This window comes from Argiope bruennichi, chromosome 4 (genome assembly GCF_947563725.1).
Source record: "Argiope bruennichi chromosome 4, qqArgBrue1.1, whole genome shotgun sequence".
Taxonomy (NCBI): domain Eukaryota; kingdom Metazoa; phylum Arthropoda; class Arachnida; order Araneae; family Araneidae; genus Argiope; species Argiope bruennichi.
The window spans coordinates 96582564-96609426 of record NC_079154.1 but is presented as its reverse complement, the minus strand read 5'-3'; the positions used below and the strand labels follow the sequence as shown (position 1 = coordinate 96609426).

At 30.3% G+C, this 26863-nt stretch overlaps 1 protein-coding gene across 1 annotated transcript in view; it reads right to left on the bottom strand.

Moving 5' to 3' along the window:
* The window catches only part of LOC129966505 (U-scoloptoxin(05)-Sm1a-like), a 42468-nt gene extending 21654 nt beyond the window's left edge, over nucleotides 1-20814 (bottom strand). The window contains exon 1 of the mRNA XM_056080939.1: nucleotides 20636-20814. Within this exon, the coding sequence (XP_055936914.1) occupies nucleotides 20636-20696 (61 nt within the window). The 5' untranslated portion in view covers nucleotides 20697-20814. The remainder of the gene's footprint in view (nucleotides 1-20635) is intronic.
* Nucleotides 20815-26863: the final 6049 nt, after the last annotated feature.

Genomic DNA, 26863 nt, shown 5'->3' with positions numbered 1-26863 from the left:
TTCGGTTGACAGCTGAAGATACGTCAGTCGCATTCACATGGGGCTTTCAGATAATCGGTTATGGTAAGCGGCGGCGCATATTCGGCCGATTTCGGTTTTGCATAACTATATTTTCTGAAGAAATGGATATCTGGAAAGCAGAAATACCGGCGAATCGATTTGAATGGTCTACATTACTTGACATTAAAAATCACTGAGGAGATGACCAAACTCAAAGTTCCGAATATAAGAGATAAATCAGCTAAATGTTTCTATTGACAATACGCTAAAATAGAATTATGGGAAAAAAAGATAAAATTTATATATAAGATATATTAACAAGAAAAATATATTTAATAGTAAGTGTAAAAAAAAATTATTAAATGTTTATTTATTGCAATCATATCTCTTTGAAAAGTTTCTTCCTTTGAAAATCGTAATTCATTATATTGTTACATAATTTTAAAAAAAGGGCCGTTTTATTTGTATTTGTCTAGAATTCAAAATCTTTACTTGTTTTTTGAAATGATTATATTAAAAAGGGTAGATTGCATAATAGTCAAAATACTGTGTTCCCCCGCTTCAATGTCGCATACAAATATCAAAATTGTATAATAAATTCTTGCTTCCCAATTTAAAACTGTTATATACTTATTATAAGCCAAATGCTTACATATAGCTTGTAAATGCAATCAAAAAGCTATTAATGAATGTATACACTATTTAAATGTTATTAATGAATGCATAACCACTCAACTTTTAGATGAGTATTCATATAAGGAACACAGAAAAGGATTTGACATATTCCTCTAAGGATTTTGACAATAATTTTACAGCATATTCATGTAATGGCCTATTAGAAGATAAAGATGTGTAGAAAATTGTAGAGGATCGTTATTACATCCCACTTTCCCTTATAGCAGAGTGTGTCCATCTATCTATCAGACAGATCATTCAAAAGCTATTTTTTGACTTTTAAGGTCGCGCAAAAATAATTTTCGAGGGATAACATTTCCAAAAAAAAAAGTCTAAAAAGCCCTAAAAGTTTAATTTTAATCAATATTAATTTAATTAACTTTTGGACTTTGAAAAAATAGACAGTGATCTCCGCCGCCCTTCCCCCTTTTTTTTCTTGAAGAACAAATAAGCCAACTTTTATAAATATCGGAGTATATCGTATTATGTCTTTCATGCATTTGAATACAAGTACAATACTAAAAAACATTTCTTTTTTTATAAATAACGTGTATATAATTTAAGTTACCCTTTGAAAAAATCATAAAAGAAAAAATAATAATAGTAAAAAAAAACTAATAGGCAAAATGTTATCAAACCTAGTAACAGTTTACAGGAGTAAATGGAAAATGTTCTCATGGAAATAGAATATGTTCTCTCAAATCATGTTGTCCAAAATGGTTCAGTTATGGATGTTGAAATTCTTATTTATGTAAAAATGGGCCTCATCTGTTCACAGGATGTTCCATTGGCGATGTTCGTTAACAATATTTCCTACGGCGCCACTGCCTGCAAATGGTGTGTTTTTAAACTTTTTTTTTTTTTTGAGAAAAAATAAATGTACATGTTTTTCTATTAACTGTTATCAGTTTTGTCACATTCCGTTCAATGGTTTTTCTTTTATGACCATACGAAGTGTAACTTAATTATAAAGTTACTGTACACTGGACTCCCGATTATCCGCGGGCGGCTTATCCGCACCTGCCGCAATAAGTTTTTTTTATGCTTCCAAGCAAAGAGAAAATGCTTCCAAAGCAAGAAGCAAACACAAATGACTGATTTCTTCGAAAAGGTGCAGTTTTACAGTTATGCTTTTGTAATTACATACTACATTAGAGTATTAGTACATATGTATTGATTTTTCTGTGCATCCTTGACGCCTCTCATAAGTACAAAGCAATTTTCTGTTTTCATTAACAAAATGCATTTTAGGTTAGTTTTGAGTGATATACTAAAATAGTAAGCGTTAGTTAAACATTTCCTACTGTTTATTTTACGTTTTATTGTACATAAAACGATTTTTCAAAGTTGGAATGATTGTTTTCTCTTCTGCTATACCCGTTTTTAGATTTTTTCGGATTATCCGCGATTTTTGTTATCCGCGGCGGCCGCGCCACCCAATTCCGCGGATAATCGGGAGTGTACTGTATATAGATATAATGAGAGTATTAAATGACACAAAAGAAACTAATCACAATGAGAGAGTTAAAAGCAATACGACAGTTCCATTTCTTAAATCTGCATCTTCCCCAAAGCGAGGTTCACACAAGAATATCTACAAATAATTTTTGGAAAAGAAAAATATAAAGTTTTACAAAATGAATTTTGACGATATTAAAATTCTTTTTAAATAATTCCGAACATTATCGAATATGTTAAAGCTTTTATAAGAAAAGGAAGCACAATAATGTCCATTCGCATTCAATTTAAATAAAACCAAGTTTCGCATTAACTACTCATTCAACATTTCCAGCAACCATGAAATGTTAACGGAAATTCGAGTTTTGTGGTATGTTACCCAAGCACAGCAGTTTCTTTGTATCAAAATGTCTCAGTTGCATCATCGGGGTCAGCCTTCATTCGTTGAAATCGCAAGCTTGAAAAGCATTCCGACAGAGATGTTTTATTTCATCGAAGAAGGTCATTAAAAGAGGCAAAAAGAAAGCGAGAAAGCTTTTGTCTGGCTAACAAGACAGTTATGGAAGTTTATGGCAGATTTTCAAAAAAGAGCGAATATAAAAGAACTCTGAAAACCCCCAAATAAAACAGATTTTTAATTTCTCGTATATAAAGTATTGTAATCGTCAAAAAATGCGAACTTGAAATTTTGAGAAATCTCGACATTTCAGACCACTCTGAATCCGAATCACATATTTTTGACATTATGTCGGTCTTGTGAACACGATAACGGAAAAACGCTTTGAGTTAGACATTTAGTACAGGATATCTACTCCACATGTTTAGATTTCTACCAAATTTTGAACGAAATCTATTCACAAGAAATCTGTCTGTTTAGATTTCTACCAAATTTTGAACGAAATCTATTCACAAGAAATCTGTCTGTTTAGATTCCTACCAAATTTGAACGAAATCTATTCACAGGAAATCCGTCGTTTTAGATTTCTACCACATTTTGAACGAAATCTATTCACAGGAAATCCGTCGCTTTAGATTTCTACCAAATTTTGAACGAAATCTATTCAGGTAATCTGTCTGTTTACATTTCTACCAAATTTTGAACGAAATCTATTCGCAGGAAATCTATCTAGCTATACGAGTACAAATGAACTTGATAACAGCAAGACGCTAAGAGCAAGGTAGATAAAAGTTGGTAAAGAAGTTTAGCATCTAAATTATAGATATTTGACAAATTTTATACCAAATCCGTCAAAAGACTGACCATTTGCAATTAACTATTAAATGCAATGACTTAATTCAAAAACATTCTTAGCATTTGAATACAATTATAGATTCGTGTCGAATTTTGGTGACAATTGGCGGGGAAAAAAGTCTCAGTAATATATATTATCACGATAGTTTCAGGACAGATACTAGATTTATGCCAAAGAACTATATTTCACAACTACCGTTTATCAGTGCCTTGCAAAATATTCGCGGCCCTACCCCAAGTTCACAATTTTATGTGGAAGAAAGGGGATAAGCCCTTTATTAGAGAATATGAGAAAAAGTTTAGGTAAAACCACTCCGGCTGGTTTAAGAATAGATAAAAGTAGATTAAACAACTGGAAATCTCCCTCATACCAAAAATCTAAGAAGTTTTTCAAAGAATAAATAATATCATGCACATTGTAATTTGATGTTTAGATCTCATTATTGTATTGAAATTCAAAATGGTTTCACTGTTTTATCAAATAATTTATCGCGAGTTTTTCTTCTGTACTTGAGTTTTTTAGTTATATTAACGTCCCGTTTAAAGCAACACTAGGGCTATTTTGGGACGGACCTCGTAATTTTGAACCTCGGTCAGATGACGAGGACGACACCTGAGCTTTCACCACACCAGCGGGAGGACGTTTGGTCATGACAGATTTAACGCGCAAGAGACCCACTTACACGACGGTTCTTCGGTGGAATCCGATCACGAACCTGAAACTCTCCTCTTCCGAAGTCGAGATCTTACCACCGGGCCATCGCAGCCCCTTCTGTACTTGAAAACAAAGGAAGAAACATTGTTTATTATTTAGCATAATAAACAGTGTTAGAAATAATTTCAGAATAATAAAGCAAAGATACAGAACATAATAATAATAGAATAAAAATAAGTAATACACAATACCGCGGAAGACAATGAATAGTTAAAAGAAAGATGATTCGAACACTTAGGTTTTTTAAATACCGTTATTATGCAGTGGAACTTGATTCAATTAGGAATTTTTATTTAGAGAATATATAATAGATATAGACAGAGCTGATAGAACATGTATAAGATTGTTAAAGTAATGCTACTTCAATGTATATCACCATATCATTCTTAAACATACTTTGGTGAGGGAATAATAAGCGTTAATAAAGTTTAATTTAAATAAAAAGGAACTAATATTCCTGGTGAACCAACTAGTCGACAATGGCGGCCAGTCTGTAAAAAAAGAATTTAGATGGAGAATGCCTGTCAAATGCATATAATTTCAAAATTCTAATGAATGATTTCAAATATCGTTGACAATCATACTTTACGATGTTATGAGAAAATATATAGTAGCTGAGAGCTGAAAGACTAGCTAGGAAAAAGAGTTAACTTTATTTCTAGTAGAATTCCAAGTTAAATGTGGAACTTATGGTTTTCAAAAAATACTCTCTTGTTTAGAGAAGAAAAAATGTAACTTCAATCGTTAGTTTCCGTATTAATCAAGAAATGAAACAGTCTGCCACATTAATATGTTGCAAGATGCAGGTACTACCTCCATTTTATTGCCCATTTAGTGTCAAATAACTCTCACTCTCAGTCACTAAGAACCTAACTTTTCTACTTTCAACTAACCTTGGTCTCTACAACTTCAAAATATAAATATGTAATGAAATCAGCCCGGAAATACGTGCAACCAGAAACACGCAGCTTTAAGATGGACTGCAATCAGCGAAGAATTTGCAGACGAAACAACAGATGAGTCAAACGTAACTGAGGGGAGATATAAGGACTAAAAAATGTAACTTTCTGTTCGTACAGCCAAAATGCATTATGCATTTCGATTATTCTTTAAATAATATGATAGTTGATTTATTTATTTGTAAATTCTCAGAAGTAAATAAAACCTATATAGAATCCCTTCAGTGATTTTACTATGAGATTTTGATAGGAATTTCTTTGCCACGTATTGACTTAGGAAAGGGAATCTTAGGTATCTTTAAAAGAATGTTGTAAGTAATCTGGATTTTCATCCCTTCACTAGGATCGTGAGAAAATGCTGAGACCAGAAGTTTTATAGAGAGCGTTTAGAATTAATTAAATGAAAAGTGGGAATTGGATCAGGAAATAAAAGAATAAAGTTTATATGGGCTAAATTACGATAAAAATGTGGAAATTAATTAAATTAGACTTTAAAATGCCATTACATATATATATTGCAAAAAAAAAAAAAAAATAGTTTCAATAATCACACATGTATTATTTTATCTGGAATTGAATTTCCCAACCCTTTCTGAACCACAGCCCGAAAAAAAAAAAAAAAATTCCAACACTCCCATCTTCTATAATGATTAATCCTACCAAATATTAACATACTATTGCATATTATCTGTATTTATCTGTTTATCTATTAATAATTAGAAAGTGTAAAAATAAACAACCGTCAAATATAATAAAAAATTGTTTATTACAAATTTAAAAATGAACACAAAATTAATCATAACTTTCTTTTAAATGGAATGTCGAGACTGGTGAGTTTTTAACAAATCGTTCATTTCGGACTCAATATCATAAACACCGGTAGCAAATCATCACTTCCAGTGATGTGCAGTTTATTCCTTCGATAGAAAATTAGTTTTTCAATCGAGACCATGTTCTGCCAAATGCGATGACGGAGAAGCAATTAAAAATGTCTGTACTCTTGCCCACAAATCAAGATAGAGAGCTGGTATTGATTTTTGAAGCTAGGATTCTCAATATCCATTTCTAAATTTTGCTTTTAGTTCTTCGTTGGTTTGCGTTCTGCTTTTTCTAAATTTGATGATCCTGATGCATCTGTATTTTTTAGAAAATATTTAAAAGTAAATCTAGTAAATTCATGTAATAACAATTGATATGTGAATTTACTAGTTCAAGCATGTTATTATATTAATTTCCTAAACAGGTAGATACCACACGGTCGCCTCCCTTGTTTGTCTTAAAGCGTATTTTCCGCCTCTCCAATTATCCATTATCGCGCTAGCAATTTCATGAAAGGTTCAAGGGCTCACTTGGGAGCAGTACTGCCTCCGTTCAGAACTTATGAGCTGGAAGATTTATTTACTTATTTATTTCTTGAGAGAAAATACTTTCCTAATATGAAAAACAACTAAAATGTATTATAAAGAATATTTTCACAAAACTTAGAAAGTTCTAACTTTTTTTGTTTATAATTTTCTGAAAAAAAAAAATTGCAAAACTTTTTTACTTTCTTGTATAAGAAATATATAAAGAAAAAGTAATGCAATTGCCAAAACATTCGAACGAGAAATTGCGATTAATTTCCATATTTTAAGGGGCAGCGGTGGCCTGGTGGTAAGGTCTCGGCTTCGGAACCGGAGGGTTTCAGGTTCGTGACCCGATTCCACCGAAGAATCATCGTGTAAGGAGGTCTGTTGCACGTTAAATCCGTCATGACCAAACGCCCTCCCGCTGGTGTGGTGTGGTGTGGAGAGGGGGGTGCTAGCTCAGGTGTCGTCCTCGTCATCTGTCCCAAAATAGCCCTAGTGTTGCTTCAAACGGGACGTTAATATAACCAAACCAAACCATATTTTAGTGCCTTCCTGAGTTTAATTCAAAAGTGCTTTGAGTCAGACGGATGAAAGTTGGTATATGTGGGTTTAATACGAAATTTAAAAAATTTTGCCAAATTTTGAATGAAATCTATTTACAAAAAGCTTGTCTATCCAGCTGTTCGAATACAAGTAAACTCAATAACAATAAAATGCAATGAGCTGGGTAGGTAAAATTTGGAGATATTTATTAAATTTTAAACCTAATACGTCAATAGGTTGATCCTTTTTATATAGGTAAACGCAATGACTCAGTAAAATCCTTTGTCATCTAGTCACTATAACTGTAGTTTCGTTTGAAATTTTGAAACGCAAATAAATACAATAATTAGAAAATGTAAAGAGTTAGAAGGATACAATTTAGCAAGCTGATTTGGCATCTGAGACGTAGATCTGTATCAGATGTGAATCAAAATTAGACAAGTGAGTAATTATCTGCCAATCTATAATTTTGCAAGCATATAAACAGAATACAATGATTGTAATATATGGAATTTTGTATGGGATCATGTGACTAAAATTGAAATTCTATGTAAAATTTTAATTCTGTGAACTGGTATGGTTCACAATAAGAAATGCTCCTACTATAAATGTTACTCTGATTAGAAAAAAACTATCTGTTCTTTTCGTATGACTATAACTCAAAACTGACGATAATTCTTTTATTCCTCCATTTGCATACTGCTGGAGGTTCAAACTTTACGTTCATGAATTTCATCTAAAATGAGATAAAAATCTACATTCTTGTTAGAATGATCGAATACTAAATATCATAGTGATTTAGAGTCGTATAAAAACCTTAAACCTACTCCGACCCGGAAAATCTGGATGACAGGAACACCGCAACAGCAACACTGGCGAGAACTGTGGTTAAGTCCTAAGAGTCATCACCGGCCACGGTACAAACTGTGGTGGTAACTTCATGAGCCAGATAACAACCTCCGGACTGGAGTGATCACTTTTGTCTAGTGGTTATGTCACTCGATTATGAACCCTAACGTTGCCAGTTGGAACCTCAAGAAAGCACAACTGTGGGTATCAATGTATCATTACCCACTATGCAATCTGGCCGGCAAGAACTTAATTCTTTCTCAACTCGAGAGTGAGCTACTTCAATTTCTTCTGTTAATCTTTTTGTTTTTGTTGTATAAAATAATATACTCTTGTTCCTTGTTAAAAATGCAGCAGCGTCGTTTCTTGAAGCTCTGAACATTTTAAGCGGAGGAATCATCCTATAACCCCACAAACCCTTCCCTTAGGAAATACGTCCCGTTATCGTTGGGAGGAGTCGATCTCTACCTTTTCCTACACCCACCAGCATGTCGAGAACCAACCACCATACCGGAAGCTTCTCATCCTCAATTACGAGGTGACCCCCCCCCCAGTGAGAGAGAGTCGTACAATAAAGTATAATTTCGAAAATGGCTCATGAATTCAAGAGTAGGGTAATTAAAAACACACCCCACCGTGGAAGCTATCTACTATCGCAAACTAAAATTTTTTAATGATCACATTATTTTTCTCGTCGCACTATTACGAAGTGTCATTTTTTTTTTTTTCCTTTTCATTTCTACGATTAATTGCTCTTTTGCTCACTTCTTTCATGAATGAGAAAGCCAAAAGCAATAAGTATGTCTCAAGACATCATACGAATTCTATAGTAGCGCACATTTAACCGAATGTCAACAAGTAGAAGACCGGATTTCACGAACGTCATTCAATTTCACAATCCTCACACCGAGTTAACGTATTTTCGACACACTGAATTCTTCCAGAAAAGCTTTTCGTTTTCCCACCTCCACGCGCGAGTTGCCATTAATAAGTTTCGAGATCGATACATTTTTCCACCCCTTTTCTACAAATTGTCTTTCGGAGCTGTCACGAAACAATTTTGATAAGCGGACATTAATAAATCACACTCGAACGTGACACAGAGGCTTAACTAAAAGAGCAAACAGCCAATGGTTCCACTGTGATTTTTCGTAAAAGAGGTGAAGGCAGTTGTGGCATGCGATGAAAAGTTATGAAACCTTGGATTTATTTCGCCGATAAAATAAGGATTTTCTGAGTGAATGATATGACGTTTGGTGTCTCGATCTTATTCATATTCTTGAAGCAGTCATTGTCAACCAGTTGGTTAATAGTTGCTGAAAATTTCAATTTAATATTTAGACATATAACTAACTCTCACTATATAAGATGCCTTATATCGTTCTGTACATTGTACTATGTATTTCCCTAATTTTGTGGCAATATAATTAATCATTCAAATAGCAGCATTTAAGAATGGATGCATTTTAATAAATTTGCATCATTGGTTAATTATTAATTTAAATCTGAATTGTAGGAAAAAAATTTAAAAAAAACCCACGCTTTTAAATGAAACCAATTTAATATGGTTTAGTTAGTTAGTTAGTTGGCTATATTAACGTCCCGTTTAAAGCAACACTAGGGCTGTTTTGGGACGGACCTCGTAATTTTAAACCTCGGTCAGATAACGAGGACGACACCTGAACTGGCACCATCTCTCCACACTACACCACACCAACCAATTTAACATGGAAAATTCAGCTGAGTCTTCTTATGTTGATCATCAATATTGGAACAAGCGGGAGTGCCCTCACTAAAACTTTATTGCATACTCTCTAATAAACGTTTCATGCCAGTGAACCAGAGAACATTGGTTTACAATAGCAATGATATATTAACTTTTGGCGTGCATTTAGCATTTTTAATGAATCTACCGTGCCATCCTTGGCGATGAATTCCTGGCATTCCGTTAATAGTATCCAAAAATCGATTGCAAGATTTAGACACGCTTTTTTTCAACCGAATGCAATAAAGATTTGACAGAAAACTGAACTTGTAGTCCCAAAATTCTATACCAAATTTGACATATTTAAATTATTGCGTTATGGTCTTTATAAGTTTCTGAAAGTACAGACCTGCAGACTATCAACTCGCTGTTGGATTTGGTTCAAAATTTGAGAGATGTCTACACTTTAGATGTTAGTGTTAGGAATCTGTGATGCAGCTTTCCAGCATAGTTGGTTCCATAGGAGGTCCTGGAGCTTGGCGACAAACTTGGCGACTTTGGCTCCAAAATAGATTATACCCGAAACATAGAGAATTTTCCCGATCCGCCCAGTAGGAACCGAGATACGCCTCGAACGTTCCTGATTGGTTGAGAGGCTTCTATCACCGCCTCCTGAGACCTATAAAAGGAAGCAGTCCTGCCACTGCCGAGTAGTCGTGAACCAGTGGAGTGCGAGAATAGTCGGAAGCGACAGTGAATTCAGTAGTCGTGAACCAGTGGAGTCGACAGTAAAGAACTGGCCTTCCAGAGGTAAGCGGAGCAGCGACGGAGTGAAGCTAGTGCTGAACTAAGCTGTGTGCTACTGTCTGCAGTAGAGTCTGTTGTAAGCTGCTGTTTATGCTGTTTTGTATGCTGCACGTCTCGGCTGAAGATAATCGTCTTTTGGCCTGTATATAGTTGTCTTTTCGTGCTTTCCTGTGTGTCTTCGTGTAAATAAACGTCGTTGTATTATTTTCGACTGCCGCCTGCTGATTGAGTGTTCTCCACACCATATAACTCCCACTATCCAAAGGAACCCGGAAATTTCGTAACAATATGTATTGTATCTTATCTATCTCTCTGTGTTTTATAGTCATCGTGTTGATTTATATACGAAAAGTCGTACAGACGAACTTCCTCTGAACAGATTTTACTCAAAATTTGATAGAAATCTGCAAATTTAATGTAAAGGTCGTGTACCAAATTTCATTCGTCCAGCTCAAAGCGTTTTTGAGTTACCTTTGTCACAGACAGATAAACGGACGGGTAGATATTTCCACTAATGTGTTTCTCGAACTCAAGGGAGGTCTAAAACATGCAAATTCTTCAAAATTTCGAGTTCACATTTTTTTAACGATTTCTATACTTTCTCTATACTACATATACAAAAAAATAAAAAAAAGCCGGGATAAATTATTAGAAGCAATGATGAAAATGATTTTTACTTCAACAATGAAATATAAAATTGTAAAATACACTTATTATTAATAATAAATGTTTATTTTACTAATTTTTAAATATTATCTAAGAATAATTAAAAGCAGAAAACAATTATATGACGAAAAAGTGGCATAAGTGGAAAGATAATTTTTAAAAATTTTAACGTGATGTAAAAATTAATTTTGTGCTGTAAATTATAGCGGTTTTATCGTGGTAAATTTTAAAATGATGTTTTTTGTAAATTATCGCGGATAAACTCAGAAAATTTCACAAAATTTTTAATTAATTAAAATTTTATCTCAATTTTCAAAAACTCTTTCCAAGGTGCACATTTCTCCCTCAAAAGTCTATTTCAAACGGCCTGCCTTGTAAAGTGCCAACAGATACAATTATCTTTATTACTAACAGAAATTATAATTTATAAGCTATCTTTGGCGAACAGCTGGTTTTAATGGGATTAATGGTTGCTAAAAGTGTCGATCAAATATTTTATGTAATTTGGATTTAAAGGCTTATGCGACAAAATATTTTTAAACTTCAAATTTCGATAACTCATATTATTTAATCTATTGACTGAGCTATGTAATTAATCTATTGATTAATTGATCTATTGACTAATTAATCTACTGATTACATTAATCTATTGACTGAGCTATGTATTTGCCAAATTTTTTCTCATATCGGCTAAAATTTCAATTTTAATTTTAAATGGAAGTGGTTAAACTCGATTTAATACAAAAAGATTTTTGATTAAAACAAGCAAATTTTTTTAAAATATGAGAACACAAAATAGTATCTTTCAGCATTTAAGTCGATTGTGTACTGTAGATTTAAAAAAATTATGAAATATTTTAGAGGTTTATTCAATAAAAAAATTTTCTGATTCAAAATTAAATTCAGTTTGCTACAATAAGGAAGCAATTTCTAAGCGATAAGAACGATATATATTTAAACAACGTGTTATATTACAAAAAAAAAGTGGGAATCTTTACAAATGAGATTTATTATTATCTATTACTATTACAAAACATTTTCATCGCATTCTTGATATTCCAGGATGAGTATATGATTTGGTAGCTGCAAATAATTATTTCTGTTTCTCTGTCAATACATATTAGCTCCTATTACGAGCGGTATATGCAACGATCCTCAGAGGTACGACCCGTCATTAGCCATGGGTTTGTTAATATGGCAACACCGCCATGTTGCTGTTTTTCCAGGGAAGCTAGAATCTATCTACTTAATTTCAACTTTTAATCCTCATATCAAAGCCCCCACTCCCGACAAAAACACAAGCCACATTATATGGTATTAATGAAATTTTATTTTTGACTATTGTGTATTTGAAAGTTAAAGTAATGTCAATGATATAAATGAGAAATAAATAAAGCAGTGTGATAAAACAGGACGAATAAAAAGAAAAGAAAATCAACTTTGAGAACCTAAAAACCTACTGGATACTATAATTTCAATGGTTAATTTTATCGCTATTGCTACTTTAGCTGAAATTATATAATTCAAATGCAACAAAAGATACCAAACTATTTTCTACTCTTTCCTTTTCTTCTAGAAAAAGAATTCTTCTAAAGAATTTTTTCGGTTTTAAGAATGAATTTATAAGTAAGTTATACGAATAATGAAGATTTCAAATATAGATATTATAAACAAATTCTCACATTGAGAAAAAGTATGAATATTATCGGAAGGCTTTAATAATAATAAAACATTTATTAAAATATAAAATTAGTTTTTGCAAATGATCGTACTATTTTTCATTCTCTGTAACCATTTTTATTTTCTTTATCATGATAGAATATTAGTGACTTCAGTTGTCATGACAGAATATTCAGTTAATTCAGTTTTCATGATAGAATATTCAGTTAACCCTTTAAAGGGCCATTTTTTTCTAGTCATATTGTTTTAAAATATTTTTAGGCTTGAAATTAGAATAAGAAAAGGGATTCATTTAGCTTATTAGATAAATTTAATTGGATTAATTAATTAATTTGGTTAATTAATAATTAAGTGACAAACCAAGACACATCATTTTGTGTGAGATAAAGAACTGAAGCATCTAAGTTTCTGTCTTTCTAAACAAATTTGTCAGAACTTATGCCAACCTACATAATTTCATACAAAGATTGATAAATTTGGTGGGAAGCATACTTCCCACGGCCTTAGAAAGGGTTAAAAGGATCTCTTGAGTAGTTTAAATTGAGATTGCACATTAGGCAATTGGAAAAGTATAATTCAAATGAAACCATGATTTTGGAAGGTAATTTAATCACCTCAATTGATAATTTTCAAAAATATTTTAACGTTTAAAATGCACCAGTACTTTAGAAAGTACTGGTGCTTTTTCATTCCTTACTTCCCGTTAAACAGCACGTTACATATTGAAATAAGAAATAATTATGCTCTAATTACAATTGACGAATCATTCGTTCGCTAGCAGAACAATAACAATACGATCACCATGATGTAACAATGATGAACAGAACCAAGGATAAAGCATTATTTTTCTATCGATTAATCATATTATTATAAAAAAAATAAAATACACGCATTATTAATACCGTTTTCAAGGCGTCACTTTAGACAGGCACCTAATGGATCTATATCCCTCAACTCCAGTCGCTATGCCATTGTCACATCGATTTCCAACAAAAGGAATTCTTATAATTCCCCCTCCCCCTGTCATTCTTTTAGCTCTAGTGTGAATTTGATGAATGAGGAGCAATAAAATGGCTGAATTAATTGATTTCTTGAATATGGGTGGGGCATTCACACTTTCCATCATTAAAAAGATGTCAAACACATATCAGGAACTTCTTTGGCAAAAAAAAAAAAAAAAAAAATCATACTTTTCTGCATTCATTTCTATATATTTGTTGATTTTTGCAGAATATATAACAATAATGACATAGTAAGATTATATATAGCGTTAGGGGAATTATATTTTATTTTCATCTCTTTATTAAATTTTGTTCCAAAGACATGGAAAATAAATTGTTGTATATTTTTCTTCATTAAAAATTACGCCCGAGACACCAATATGCCTTTACCCATCTCTCGCTACGCCACTGTATTGTGCATCATTTTTACTAAAATAATCAAAGAAAATGAACAGGGCCCAAAATTACTTGCCAATAAAAAAAACTGTAGAAATTTTAATATTAAATTAATTGGTCAATATTCCTCATTGCAGTTTCAACAAAGATAATTTGTTTCTTGATTTTTTTTATTATTATTTATTAAATATGCAGTCAATCATTTTCTTCATAGAAATTTTTGCTGCATTCAAATTTAAGAAATAAAAGAAATTTCTTGCAATTGTCTACGAAAAATTGTTTAAATTTTCGTTTTCTTTTTGGTATTTCTGGTACTAAAAGATGTTTGCTATTCATTAATAATATCGATTGTCACAGATTAAGTAATGAAAGTTTTAGTAGAAAATCTTATGCACATTAGTAAAGTGTTAAGAAATGGAACCTATATATATATATATATATATATATATATATTATTTGCAGTACACTTTAAATGTAAATATAATAACATCAGAAATTTTGTTTTTTTGCAAGTGAATCTGCTCTGACCATAACGTTCAAAAACCCTCAAATCAAAAATAATCATTAAAATCGGATTGAAAGAAATACTGATATACTAAGAGAAAAAAAATGCTGAAAGAAAATATTAGTGATAGCTTTCTTTTGGTCCAATTTTAGATTTCAAATAATTAACCTTTGTTCTTTACTCTCATGATTAGGTTTATCGCCCACCGATAAAACAGTTAATTTTAGCATATAAGAAAGACATAGCTGAGTTGTTTGACGCCAAAACAGAAGCTGAGATTTGAGCATTCGTTAATGACAAAGAAGCGACAATATTTTTAACTCTACCTAGCTTTACAGACTGCGATTTTAATAAACCTCTATGTTCTAGACTTCTTGAATCTAGAAAAGAACCTTTTTTTGAGTTATATTTGTTAAGTGATTTTTCTGTTTTGTCTGAACATAATAACTCAAACATGCAATGTCTCAATTTTTTTAAATTTTTACTTCAGTCTTGCAAACAAAACCGTAGACTTAAGTCAAATTTTAAAATGCAGTCAATCTAAAGGAAGATATCGAATGAATTCTCAGTTTTCCTCATTAAAATACTTAAATGCACAAAATGCGACGTGCGTCAATATTTGAGACACCGAGGAAAACTTTCCCGCTGGTTCTCTAGAAAATTCGTGGAAGAGGTGGAGGGATTTGTTTACTTATGGGGTGGCCTGCTGAGACGGGAGGTTTATGAATAGAAACGAATCGTTGATGGGTTTCTCCTCTCTTCTATTTCAGCATCTGTATGGCTGAAGGGGATGTCATATGGGTACACTGAAAAGGAAAGTCGTCCAGAATTTGAAACATTTGCTGGAAAATGAGGTAGTTTTGTACTGAAAAAGTCTGAAATTACATGTATATCTTGTAGTAATGAGATATATTTTTGAATGAAAAACTGGCATCCTGTTTAAAAACAACTTTTTAGAAAAAAAAAAAAAATCAAAAAGTCTATTTTTCATGCAATTTGGAACTTTAAATTTTCAAATAATTTTCCAAAATCTTAAAAAAAAAATTTTTAAGTGATATATTTTTGAGTGAAAAACAGACAACCTGTTTAAAAACAACTTTAAAAAATATCAAAAAGCTTTTTTTTTCATGCAACTTAGAACTTTTAAATTTTCAAATAATTTTCCAAAATCTTTAAAAAAAAAAGTGAGTTTTTTTTTTTTGTTTGTTTTGTTTGCAGCTTTTAGATTTTTTTTTTTTTTTTTGCAATAAAATCCTTCAACTATGCAAAGACTACAATTGTCAAAAAAATTCGATGCTATAATGTAAACGAGTTTTTGTGCTTTAAATCTCTTCATTTCAGAAATATATATATATATATATATATATATTGGAAATTACGTTTGTTTCCGACCGTGTGTATATAAAAACGATTATTGGAATACACAGAATGAGTTACATAAAAAAAAAAAATTAGGTACATGGTATTAATACTAAAACTAGTAGATGTGTATTTAATTTTAAAACTTTCTTTAAGATGAATTTTCTAAAAGGCGCATGCTTCTACTGTAGTTCCTCCTTACTATACTGCGTAATTAAATTTTAAAATATTCCATATTAAGACGGCCGAGAGGAGAACACATCCGCTTGTTTTCAATGTAGAAATTTTTATTTAAAGGAACGTAATTATAGTACAAAAATTATCTTTGCTTGATTGCGTTCTTAACGACAAATTTCTTTTTACTTTTTTTCAATTTATCTTATTGGGATTGCAACTCAGATATAGTGATGAAAAATTGTGGAATATATAAGCAGTTTCTAGCTCTCCTAGTGATATAATAATGACGGAATGAGTCGATGTTGGGCCGTACCACTTCATGGGTGGTAGAAATATGGACTGTACTGTCATGGGGATCATTTTGAGTACATTCCAGTACCTGGTTTATTGTCGTAGGGATTTGATAATTACATCTGACCTAGATATTTTGGCATGGCGCGAGTACTTCGTTTTTTAACTGCTTTCAGCGGGATGTGTGGTTCCAAAAACAAAGCAATGGAAATGAGCTCAAATAAACTTTTTCGCATATTCCCTATTAAAGAAGTTATTTTTCCTGCTTCCTCCCTCGTAAAAATTACAGGCAAAGTCAAGAATATCGCAAGTACTCTGATTTTTATTTCAGCATGAAAATGTGTGCTTCGTAGTAAAGAAAATCGAATATACATTTCGGACGTCTTTTTTCGACTGACTGAACCAAACCTTGACACAGGACTACAATTTTAATATCGAATCACAAACTATATACAACAAAATATACTTACAAAATATACAGCGACAATATAGAACAAAAATTTTATCTATATAAGTCGCTGTAATTTAAAGTTATATCGTTGATATATGTGATAATGTACAAACTGAACAGATTGCACATCCATAGCACATATTTCCTTTAAAAAAATTTATTACGAATCTTAAAGTTGGATATTAGAAATTTATGCCAGATTTTTTTTATTTTTTTTATTTGTCAATCTCATTGCGTTTTGTAATTATCGTTTTCACTTGCACATAGATAAAAGATAGACTTTTGAGAATGAATTTTATTAAAAATTTAGAAGAAATTTTCAGAATTAGTGAAAAGAACGCATACCAAATTTCATTCGTCTAGCAAATGCGTTTGTGAATCATCGTATTGATATATAGACTGATACATGTAATCCTAAAAATGGGCTGTTTTGACTCATTTAAATCTGAAACTGGAGATTCCTTAAAGTATGAAGAATCTTTTGATGATCATAGTACATTTCTCTGAGAAGGTAAAAAATTGCAGTCGCAATTTATCCCTTGTCTTTCCGAGGCATCAAAGCAGTAAAATAATAATAATAATATAATAAAATAAACATTAATTCGATTATATAAAAGTAGCGTAGGATAAAAAAAAATATTGAAGGAAATTCGGGGCTCTGATCTGAAACATCACAGCATGGCAATGCATCAAGTATAATTAGATTTTTTAAAATTCTATTTTTAAAATCTTTTTCTTAATTATATAGCTTGATAATATGTATACAAAATTGCATTTAATACGCTGCAATTTGATTGTGTATAAATGAAGTCCATAAAACAATGAAAAATATTGTCGTAAATTATATATAATATATTTTTAAAAGTTAATTAAAATTAGAGAAAAACTGTATAGAACAAAAATAGAAAAAAAAATATAGAAAAATAATTTTATAGATCTAAAAATGACTTCTAATATATTTCTAAATTATTAAGAGTAAAACGACAAAATTTTTATCTAATTTCAATTGAGTGTCTACTTAAAATTTTGAAAATCCCTTCATACTGAGAAGTTAAAATCCAAAAAAATAATTATGTATCCAAGTTGTAGGTCCAACAGTTAGCTCTACAGAGCTTTTCGAATGATTTTTCCCTCTTGCTGGTCGCAATTTGCATACAGTGTGCCAGTCTATGAATATTATCATGTTAAACATACAATAAACAACCTATAAACATTATCATGTGGGTTGATAATGTTAATGTTCGCTTTAAACTGATAGTGACATTGTTTAATATATTTTTCAACTTAATATGTGAAAGTACTGAGAGAAACAAGCAGAAGGGAAATCGAACTGGTACAGATACTGGGAAACGGCAAGGAAGGAATGAACTGAAAAATTCAGTTGTTAGTTAATGATGAAATGACCACAAAGTTTATACATTTTATTGATTTTATCCGAATAATAACCACAAAAGTCTTCTCGACAGTTTATCTGATACTTTATAAAAAAAAAATTGAAAGAACAACGAACGATGAAAAAACGAATTAATGTGTTCTTGTTTTAATAAATCGGAAGAACAATAAACGGTGAAAGAACGAATTAATATGTTCTTGTTGTTTTAAAATTCTATCTCTGTAACAGGAAAAAATCATTTATATATCAACATACCGCCAACATAAATATATACAGTATATATACGCAAATTTTGTTTTTTGTTGTTGTTATTGTTGCAAATATGACATCTTAAAATAGCTAATTCTTTTTTTCATTCGATTTTATCATTTTCAGCATTATACCAACGATATAATAAATATGTTTTGATATTTTATATATATAAATAAAATGAAATATAATGAATAGTTTGTACTCTCTAGAAATGTAAATTATTGAATGGATTTTCATCAGATTTTCTTCCTAAGTACTTTTGATGTACAAAGAAGGTAGTGAAAGTTTAGTAACAATTAATTTATTAATACGTTTTTTTTTTTTTTAATTCAGTTAAAAATATATTTCAAAGTATAGACATCATCGTGTTGCTACTTCTGCTGAATAAAAAATTTTACAAAATGTTGAAATAAATTGTCTATCCTTCTTTAAAAATTAAAATTGTTATTTAAAAGTCGTTTATTATATTCTGTAAATTTTCAAAAATTTTATGAGATATAAAATTTGTTAGGTATAATCGATATCATCATTTTAATAAAAAATAAATTTGAAGAGGAAAGAGATATTTTTGTATTTCAATCCTGCATTTGATAGTAATAGTAATAAAGACGAAATTAACTCGAAAGATAGCATGTTTTTAAAAACTTAATTCATAGAAGAATTTGATTAGCGAATTTAACATTTAAATTTTTGATATAACGTTGCATAACTTCTGTGGTTTAAAAATTAAAATTCCACAATCATGAATATACATTTTGATTATATTTGTGTGCATTTATAAAATAACAAAATAATTTACTTCACCTCGTTTTAAATCTATACATTTAACTAAATTAACTAAAAAAAATAAACAATATGTCATGCATCTTATTTCCTAATAAATTAAAATAATTGTAACTTGAATTTTTTTTATATTTTTATAGTGTATATGTTAATGAATCTTTTATTTAGGGATGTTTTTATTATTCTAATAATTCTTCGAATGAATTCTAGCATATCAAATGAATTTGAGTACAAAAATATAAAGTAAAGTCGAAAAATATAAAGTGGCTGATAAAATTATATTTTCACCAAGGTTAAATTCTAGTTGATTAACACAATATGCATTAATTAAACAGAAAAAAAATTAATGAGTAAATTACTACAATAACCATAAAATAATATTTTAACATCTTAATGAGTAAATACACTTTAATTAAGTTAGTATAACAATAACAATTTACCCTTATTATAGAAATTATTCACCCTTTTGTCATGAAAGTTTATTATAGAAATTATTCTCCCTTTTAAGACTTAGTTCTTTGGCATAATATTGTTGTTATATGAGATAGGCATTCTCAATATAAATTTTATATGAAATTTAAAATGTATTGATTATGAAAAAAAATATTTAATATAAATCTATCTACACGTGATTAAATACATTAATATAAATAAGCTTTTTATATATTTTTCGAATATCAGTTTATCAAGTTACGATAAATATATATTACGTTTATACCTCTTGAAAACATTAAAACATTGAGAAAATAAAACTACAACATGAAGTAAAAATCATTTTAAACAATAAAAATAAACACTGAGAAAATAAAACCACAACATGAAGTAAAAATCATTTAAAAAATAAAAGTAAACACTGAGAAAATAAAACCACAACATGAATTAAAAATCATTTAAAAAAATAAACATTGAAGAAAATAAAACTCTAAAAATGAAAAATATTGAGAAAATAAAATTGCAATATAAAATAAAAAGGGGGAAAAGTCATTCAAAAAATAAAAACAAACATTTCAACTACCATAGAGCGCTAACTAAAATGAAAACAAAAAAGAATCTTCAGAAACAGCACAAACAATGCCCAGAAGAAATATCGAAATGAGCCGACATTCCGATGCATGTGACAAAAGAACTTTCTTCTAGCACGAGGGTGAACATATTAAAAATACAAGTTCTCATTTTAAAAATACAGGATATATGTGTGTGAATCTTTATTTGGATCTTATTGTATTAATTTCACCAATACTATGATACAAAATGGCATTAATCAGGAAAGAAATATTTGTTTATTTTCACCGATTTCATACAAATTATTACAAGAAATTCGATACAGGGGCTTATCAAGAAAGAATAAAAATTAAACCAAGAGTCATACCTGCAGAAAATAGTCCAAAAAGAGTCATTACACCCACAGCTAAGCGCACGTTATTTATCATTTTTGACGCTTATTTCTATACTAGCAACTCACCACACCACGCTGCCTGGCTTCTGAAGAATCAGCGAGCATAGAAATCCAGCTGCCCAGCGTCTCTTGTCATGAAAGAAAGAAGAAATAAAAATCACGTAAGTCATGGACGAATAGTTAGCTCGGCCTTGAATATTTCAGCATTTTCCCTTCATTATGCAAAAGATCGTGCTGCCATCTGTTGAGGTCATTTGAAACTATCTTTTCATGATTTTTTTTGTAAATTTATTTATTTTTTCATTGTCTAATTTATTTTTATCCCTCGAGTTTTTCGATGAAATGCATATTATTCTCTACCTTTGCTGATAATGGACTATTTAAAAAATAAATTCGATGAAATATACGTGACCATTATTATGAACCATGCAGTGTTGATTTTGACAATATAAAGCTAAATTATTTTGAGGCTGCTACTAATACTTATTGTCTTAAATTCTCAATCAGCTAAGCGCTGTGATGTAAATAGAAACGATTTTAAGGTTCACAGGATCTTAAAACATGTGTATTGCGTCTTTAGTACCTGCAGTGGCATGGTGACTGGGGATAAAGATTATTCAAGTGCTAGTCTTACGGGGTGCTGTGAAGACATTAGTACGTTTGCATTATTTTTTAAAGCCAAATATGATGCAAAGATAAAATAATAATAATATCATGCTCGAGACGTCAATACCTTTGCTAAAAAATTTATTGATCAAGATATTTTATAATATCACCACGATGTAATTCGATATCACGCATTTCATGCTATAAGGTGAAGAATATTGCAGAGCGATTTGTGTTATGGGAGAATAATAGTAAAAAGCTATAAAATACTAGTTAGGTCACTGAACACTCGTGGCGTTGAATTTGTTATATTTATCCATATTTCGGAGAATATTTAAAACTTTGAAGTAATATAATTGATATATCCATTTTTGTTGATTTAGTTTATAAACAAGAATTCTGAAATGTAATTGGCCCTGGAGAATATGAATAGTCCATTCTATAAAACTGAAGTTTTTGAATTCTTTGAGATTGTCTTCTACGTACAGAATATAGAGAGGATGGAACATATATAATTATTAAACGATATATAATTATTTGATAAAAAACGAAATAAAAAAACTTTGGAATCTAATGACTGCGTTTCTAAATTTTCGAATTTTATAAAATGCGAAGTTTAAAATTATTCGAAATGATAAAGGTTTATAAACGATTATCGGTTATTCGGACACAAATTACAACATAAAGTGGCTACACTACCCCATCATAATTCCAATTGCATACACAAAAATTTAAAAATCATGCGCCAAGACAACATTGGCGGGAACTGTCATAGAGCCCTAAGGGTTTATCATCGATAACGATGCAATCCTTTCTGTAGGAAGCACGTCCCATCGTCGTTAGGAAAGAGCCAACCCACTACCTTTACTATAACCACCAAAGTGGCGAGAACCAATTACCACATAAAAAGCTTCATATCTCCATATCTGAGGTGTTTCTCTAATGGGATATATTACTAGGAAAAATATATTTCAGAGGGAAAAAAAGTAGGATAAAAAACAAACAAACAAGAGTAGGGTTTTTTTTTTTTTTCTTCTTTTTTTGTAAAATTATCCGTTTTAAACAATATCTATGAAAATATTCTAAATTTCTAGAATAATAGAAAAAAAATTGGTAAATTTATCAACCAGACCTATTAGCAGAGTTTTCAATAAAAGATAGAACAGTTCAGTTTCTTTCGGAAAATTGTGTGACTGTAAGTTGTTTTCTTATAGACAGATGTTTTCAAGCTGTCGTTACACGTCATGAAACATTTGCATATCCTCTTGTTCAATTATATGTCAAAGCTATATCAATAGCATTTAGATAAACCTTGCGAATCATTTTAACGTGTATAACATCTTCTGATGAGTCTTCAGCTACGTTCTCATCACTTAACCCTTTCTAGGGCCGTGGGAAGTATGCTTCCCACCAAATTTATCAATCTTTGTATGAATTTATGTAGGTTGGCATAAATTCTGACAAATTTTTTTAGAAAGACAAACTTAGGTGCTTTATTTCTTTCTCTCACACAAAATGATGTGTCTTGTTACTTAATTATTAATTAACCAAATTAATTAATTAATCAAATTAAATTTATCTAATAAGCTAAATGAATGAAGCTAAAGCTAATGAATGAAATTCTTATTCTAATTTCAAGCCTAAAAATATTTTAACATAATATGACTAGAAAAAAAGGGCCCTTTAAAGGGTTAATATAAGCTGAACTAGTAAGGATCGGTCATGGTTCTCTCAATCCACAGGGCGATATTTTGCCAAATTTTGCATCCCGGGTTCCAAGGTCACCCCCAGAGAGCATTGACCGGAGGGAAAAAAAAGGGACGGGGTGTAAAGAATCTAGGAGAGACAGGAGAGGAAGCCATGTCCAGTTGGCTTGTGTTTGTTGATGGTTAAGAAAATATTTCTTAAACTACCAAAGCTGTACATTTCACAACAATTAACCCATGTACATAATGTAAATTTATGTAATTAAAACTATAGCATAGAATCTGGCTCTTGACTTTCATTTATGCCGACAGGCAGTTGACCACCTCTACATGAAATGACAAATGAATAGAACGGTCCACCTGGGCCGTCGGCAAAAGCGGGAACTCGTCATAGCTGGACGGGAAAAACTTTACTGAACTATTTTAAAATCTTCCACTTCACACAGTTCAACAGCATTGAAGAACATAAATTAAGTAAAAATTTGCAACGGCGCTCGCTATCACAGACTTAGAATGACTGTCGACACTCACTGATTGGCAACTCAGGCTGTCAGTCATACTGACAGCCAGCAAGACTTACACATCTAACAAAAATAAAGTTTTCAGAAGTATTTTTAAATTTAAGATGTGCATTTAATTCAAAACTGGTGCCTGTAAATATATATTGGTTGATCAGTTTGATAACTAGAACCCTACTGGATTTAATCTAATTATTATCTTAAGACATGTGACATTGTTCGGGATGGATTTCTTTGAAAAATTCTGTAGAAAACTGACTTTTTCAAATTTTTGCATAAAATAGATTGATAAAAAACACTTATGAAACTAAAAATATATCAATTAAAACTAAATGTTAAAAAAATGGTTGCTTTTTCCCTTGCTAAAATTAGTATAAAGCAAAAACTTTCCAGCACAGAAATTTATCAAATGATTATTTTAAAATTTTGTCGGTAATTTAAGAAAAATACTACTAAGTGCCTGAGCTAAGAAATAGACTGTATTTCTAATCAGTCTTTAAATACTGACTTTGAATCGACAAATAACATAACATTTTATATATATATATATATATATATATATATATATATATATATATATATATATATATATATATATATATATATATATATATATATATATATATATATATATATATATATATATATATATATATATATATATTGTGATGCATTAACAAACAATTGCAAAATCTTTCTATGTAAACAGATTGCTTATTCTGCAGTTCAGAAACTGCAGAATGTATTAAGAAATTATTATACTAAATAGAAATAATAAATATGCTTTAAATTTTTATTTATATTTTCATAATTTTATTTCATCAAAATTCAGAATTTGAGAAAATAGCAATCCATTATGCAAAATATGCAACGCAAATATAAAAATTCATCGCCACATCCCAAAAAATCAATTTGTAAACAAAATTCAAACGGTTTTACAAAGAAGCTAAGAATATTAAATAAAACAAATTTAATACTTTTGCCAAAAATAAGCTTTTCACTGTAGTAATGTGCCTTAATTAGAATTTTATATTTTTCTTTTTTTTAATACAGATGAGCGCATTATACATGCAATTTTGCAAATCATCAATGAAAATATTTTCATCTTTCCGAAATCATGGGGAATATATGCTACGAAAATTATAAAAAAATAGCTGAAATGTATTCAAGTTATAATTCAAATTCTTGCACTCTTTCTCTTAACCTATTATGCAATCTTTCCTTTTCTATCTAATAGGTTTCTAGATCAAGAAAAATAACTGATATTTTTAGAAAATTCCTAAAGTGATTAGTAATCTTGAAAGATTTTGCAATGTTTGTTTGCGAATAATGAAGTTTAAGAGAAAGTTGCTTTTCCTGATTTTTCTTCAAACAAATGCTTTCAACCAACCAAGTTATCGCAATCCCGAATTCTCTTATCATTTCTACACAAACTTTAGTCATACAGTATGATATAAAATAAGAAATCCACATAATTGCTATTAAGATAGGGAATTTTAAAAACGCAAACAATACATATGCTATGGAAATCATTCAAATGGTATAAATGGGCGTTGATAATTTGATGCAGAAATTAAATGAATAATGCTTACTATTTAAACTGAAATTATAAGATTTTTAATATTGTAGATTGCAAGAGCGTAATTCGTTTTGCTAAAGAAACCAGTTTTCCGTAGTATTTTTATTGAAGTCCTGAAGCAAATGAGCTCATTGTTCCAACCCTTATACCTGCGACTTAAAAGACCTGTAAATTAGAGAACTAACATAATTAAATAAAATACAAATAATTCATTCTGTAAAAAATATATACAACGCTGAAAGCAAATGTAAATTTTATAATAAACGTACACCCAATAGTAATATAGATAATTTAATTTCTCTACTATGGAAGACTCTATCAATGGCTCTTTTTAACTTAGATTTGAAACAGTGCTTCTGAACGTTATTTTAAAATGTTTAATTGTGAAAAATATAAAAATTATTATGAAACAACCGATGATTTTCCAGATGAATAACTGATGATAATGATTATTTTGAGCAAAAAGTAATTCGTAATTTCGAGTTACATGTTTTTAATATTAACTAAGTTTTGGTTCCAGAAATTACATTTTGATCCCACAATGATTCGCGTCAACCCGACAGGTAGTTCTACGCCTAAGCAAATCGACTGTGCGGTTCCAAAATCATATTTTTTAGTCTAAAATATAGAAAAAAAATTTCTAATCTCTAACAATAATAAAAGTGAACTGTTTACTTCTGTTGGTACTTTATAGAGGAATGACCTAGAGTTATCAAATTTTATATGGTAAAAAAATGTAAACATTTTGAATTTTTTTTTAGAAAAAAAAAAAAAAGAGTACGAATATGAATCATATTCATCATGAATATTCATAATGAATCTAATCAAATATTCATAATGATACGAATATTTATGAATATTATTTATATCATATACACGATTAGGAATATTCATACGGGTCACATAAATATTCGTATTTTTTTAGATTACTGTGAGTTATTTTAAAATTGTTTTTCAGACTAACCAAAAGTATTTTTTCGACATCTTAAAACATTTTTTCTTACAAAAATGCTAATCTCTTCGCCTGAATATAAAAATTGTAGTCTTTGGGCAAGGTCGTGTAGGTCACTAGAGCTCAGACTTTATTTTCAGAGTTCCGCACATGAGCGTTTTGTGCTTCGTAATACAGTGTAGAGAACCAGGTATATTTTTTTGAAACGCATTTTGCCAACTCATTGAAACCAAAATGTGACACAAAACACAAATTTAATTGGAGATCATCTATCGAATTTCATTTATTTAAGTAATTGCATTTTCGAGTTATCATAGTTGCATGCATGCAAGTGTATCACGAATTTGGGTTAAAATTTAATATCAATCTATACTTTAAATAGTAAAATTCTGTAATAAATTTTATCTATTCCTTCTTTACATTTCATAGTTATCGCGTTCATGCACTCAGCAGACAAACTTCCAATAAATGGGTTTTCTACAGAATTCAACAGACATCCAAAAATACGGTTTAAAACCTTACACAAATTTTATCTGCTTAGCTCAAAGCGTTTTTAAATCATCGTGTTCACAGATAAACATAATTCCTAAAATGTGTTTTCCATATTCAGCATGATTTTGAAAACGTGAAGATTGATTAAAATTCGGAAATCGAATATTTTAGCGATTATAGTAATTATTCTTTAATTACTTAGTCAATAAGAAAGTAAAAAAAAAGCATGTAAATTTCACAGAATAAAGCAAATCAAAATAAACATATAAAAAAATCTCGAGAGATACGAACTATTTTTTTGATAAAATTCATCGCCTGTGTTTACCTTCTTCAGACTATATATTTTTC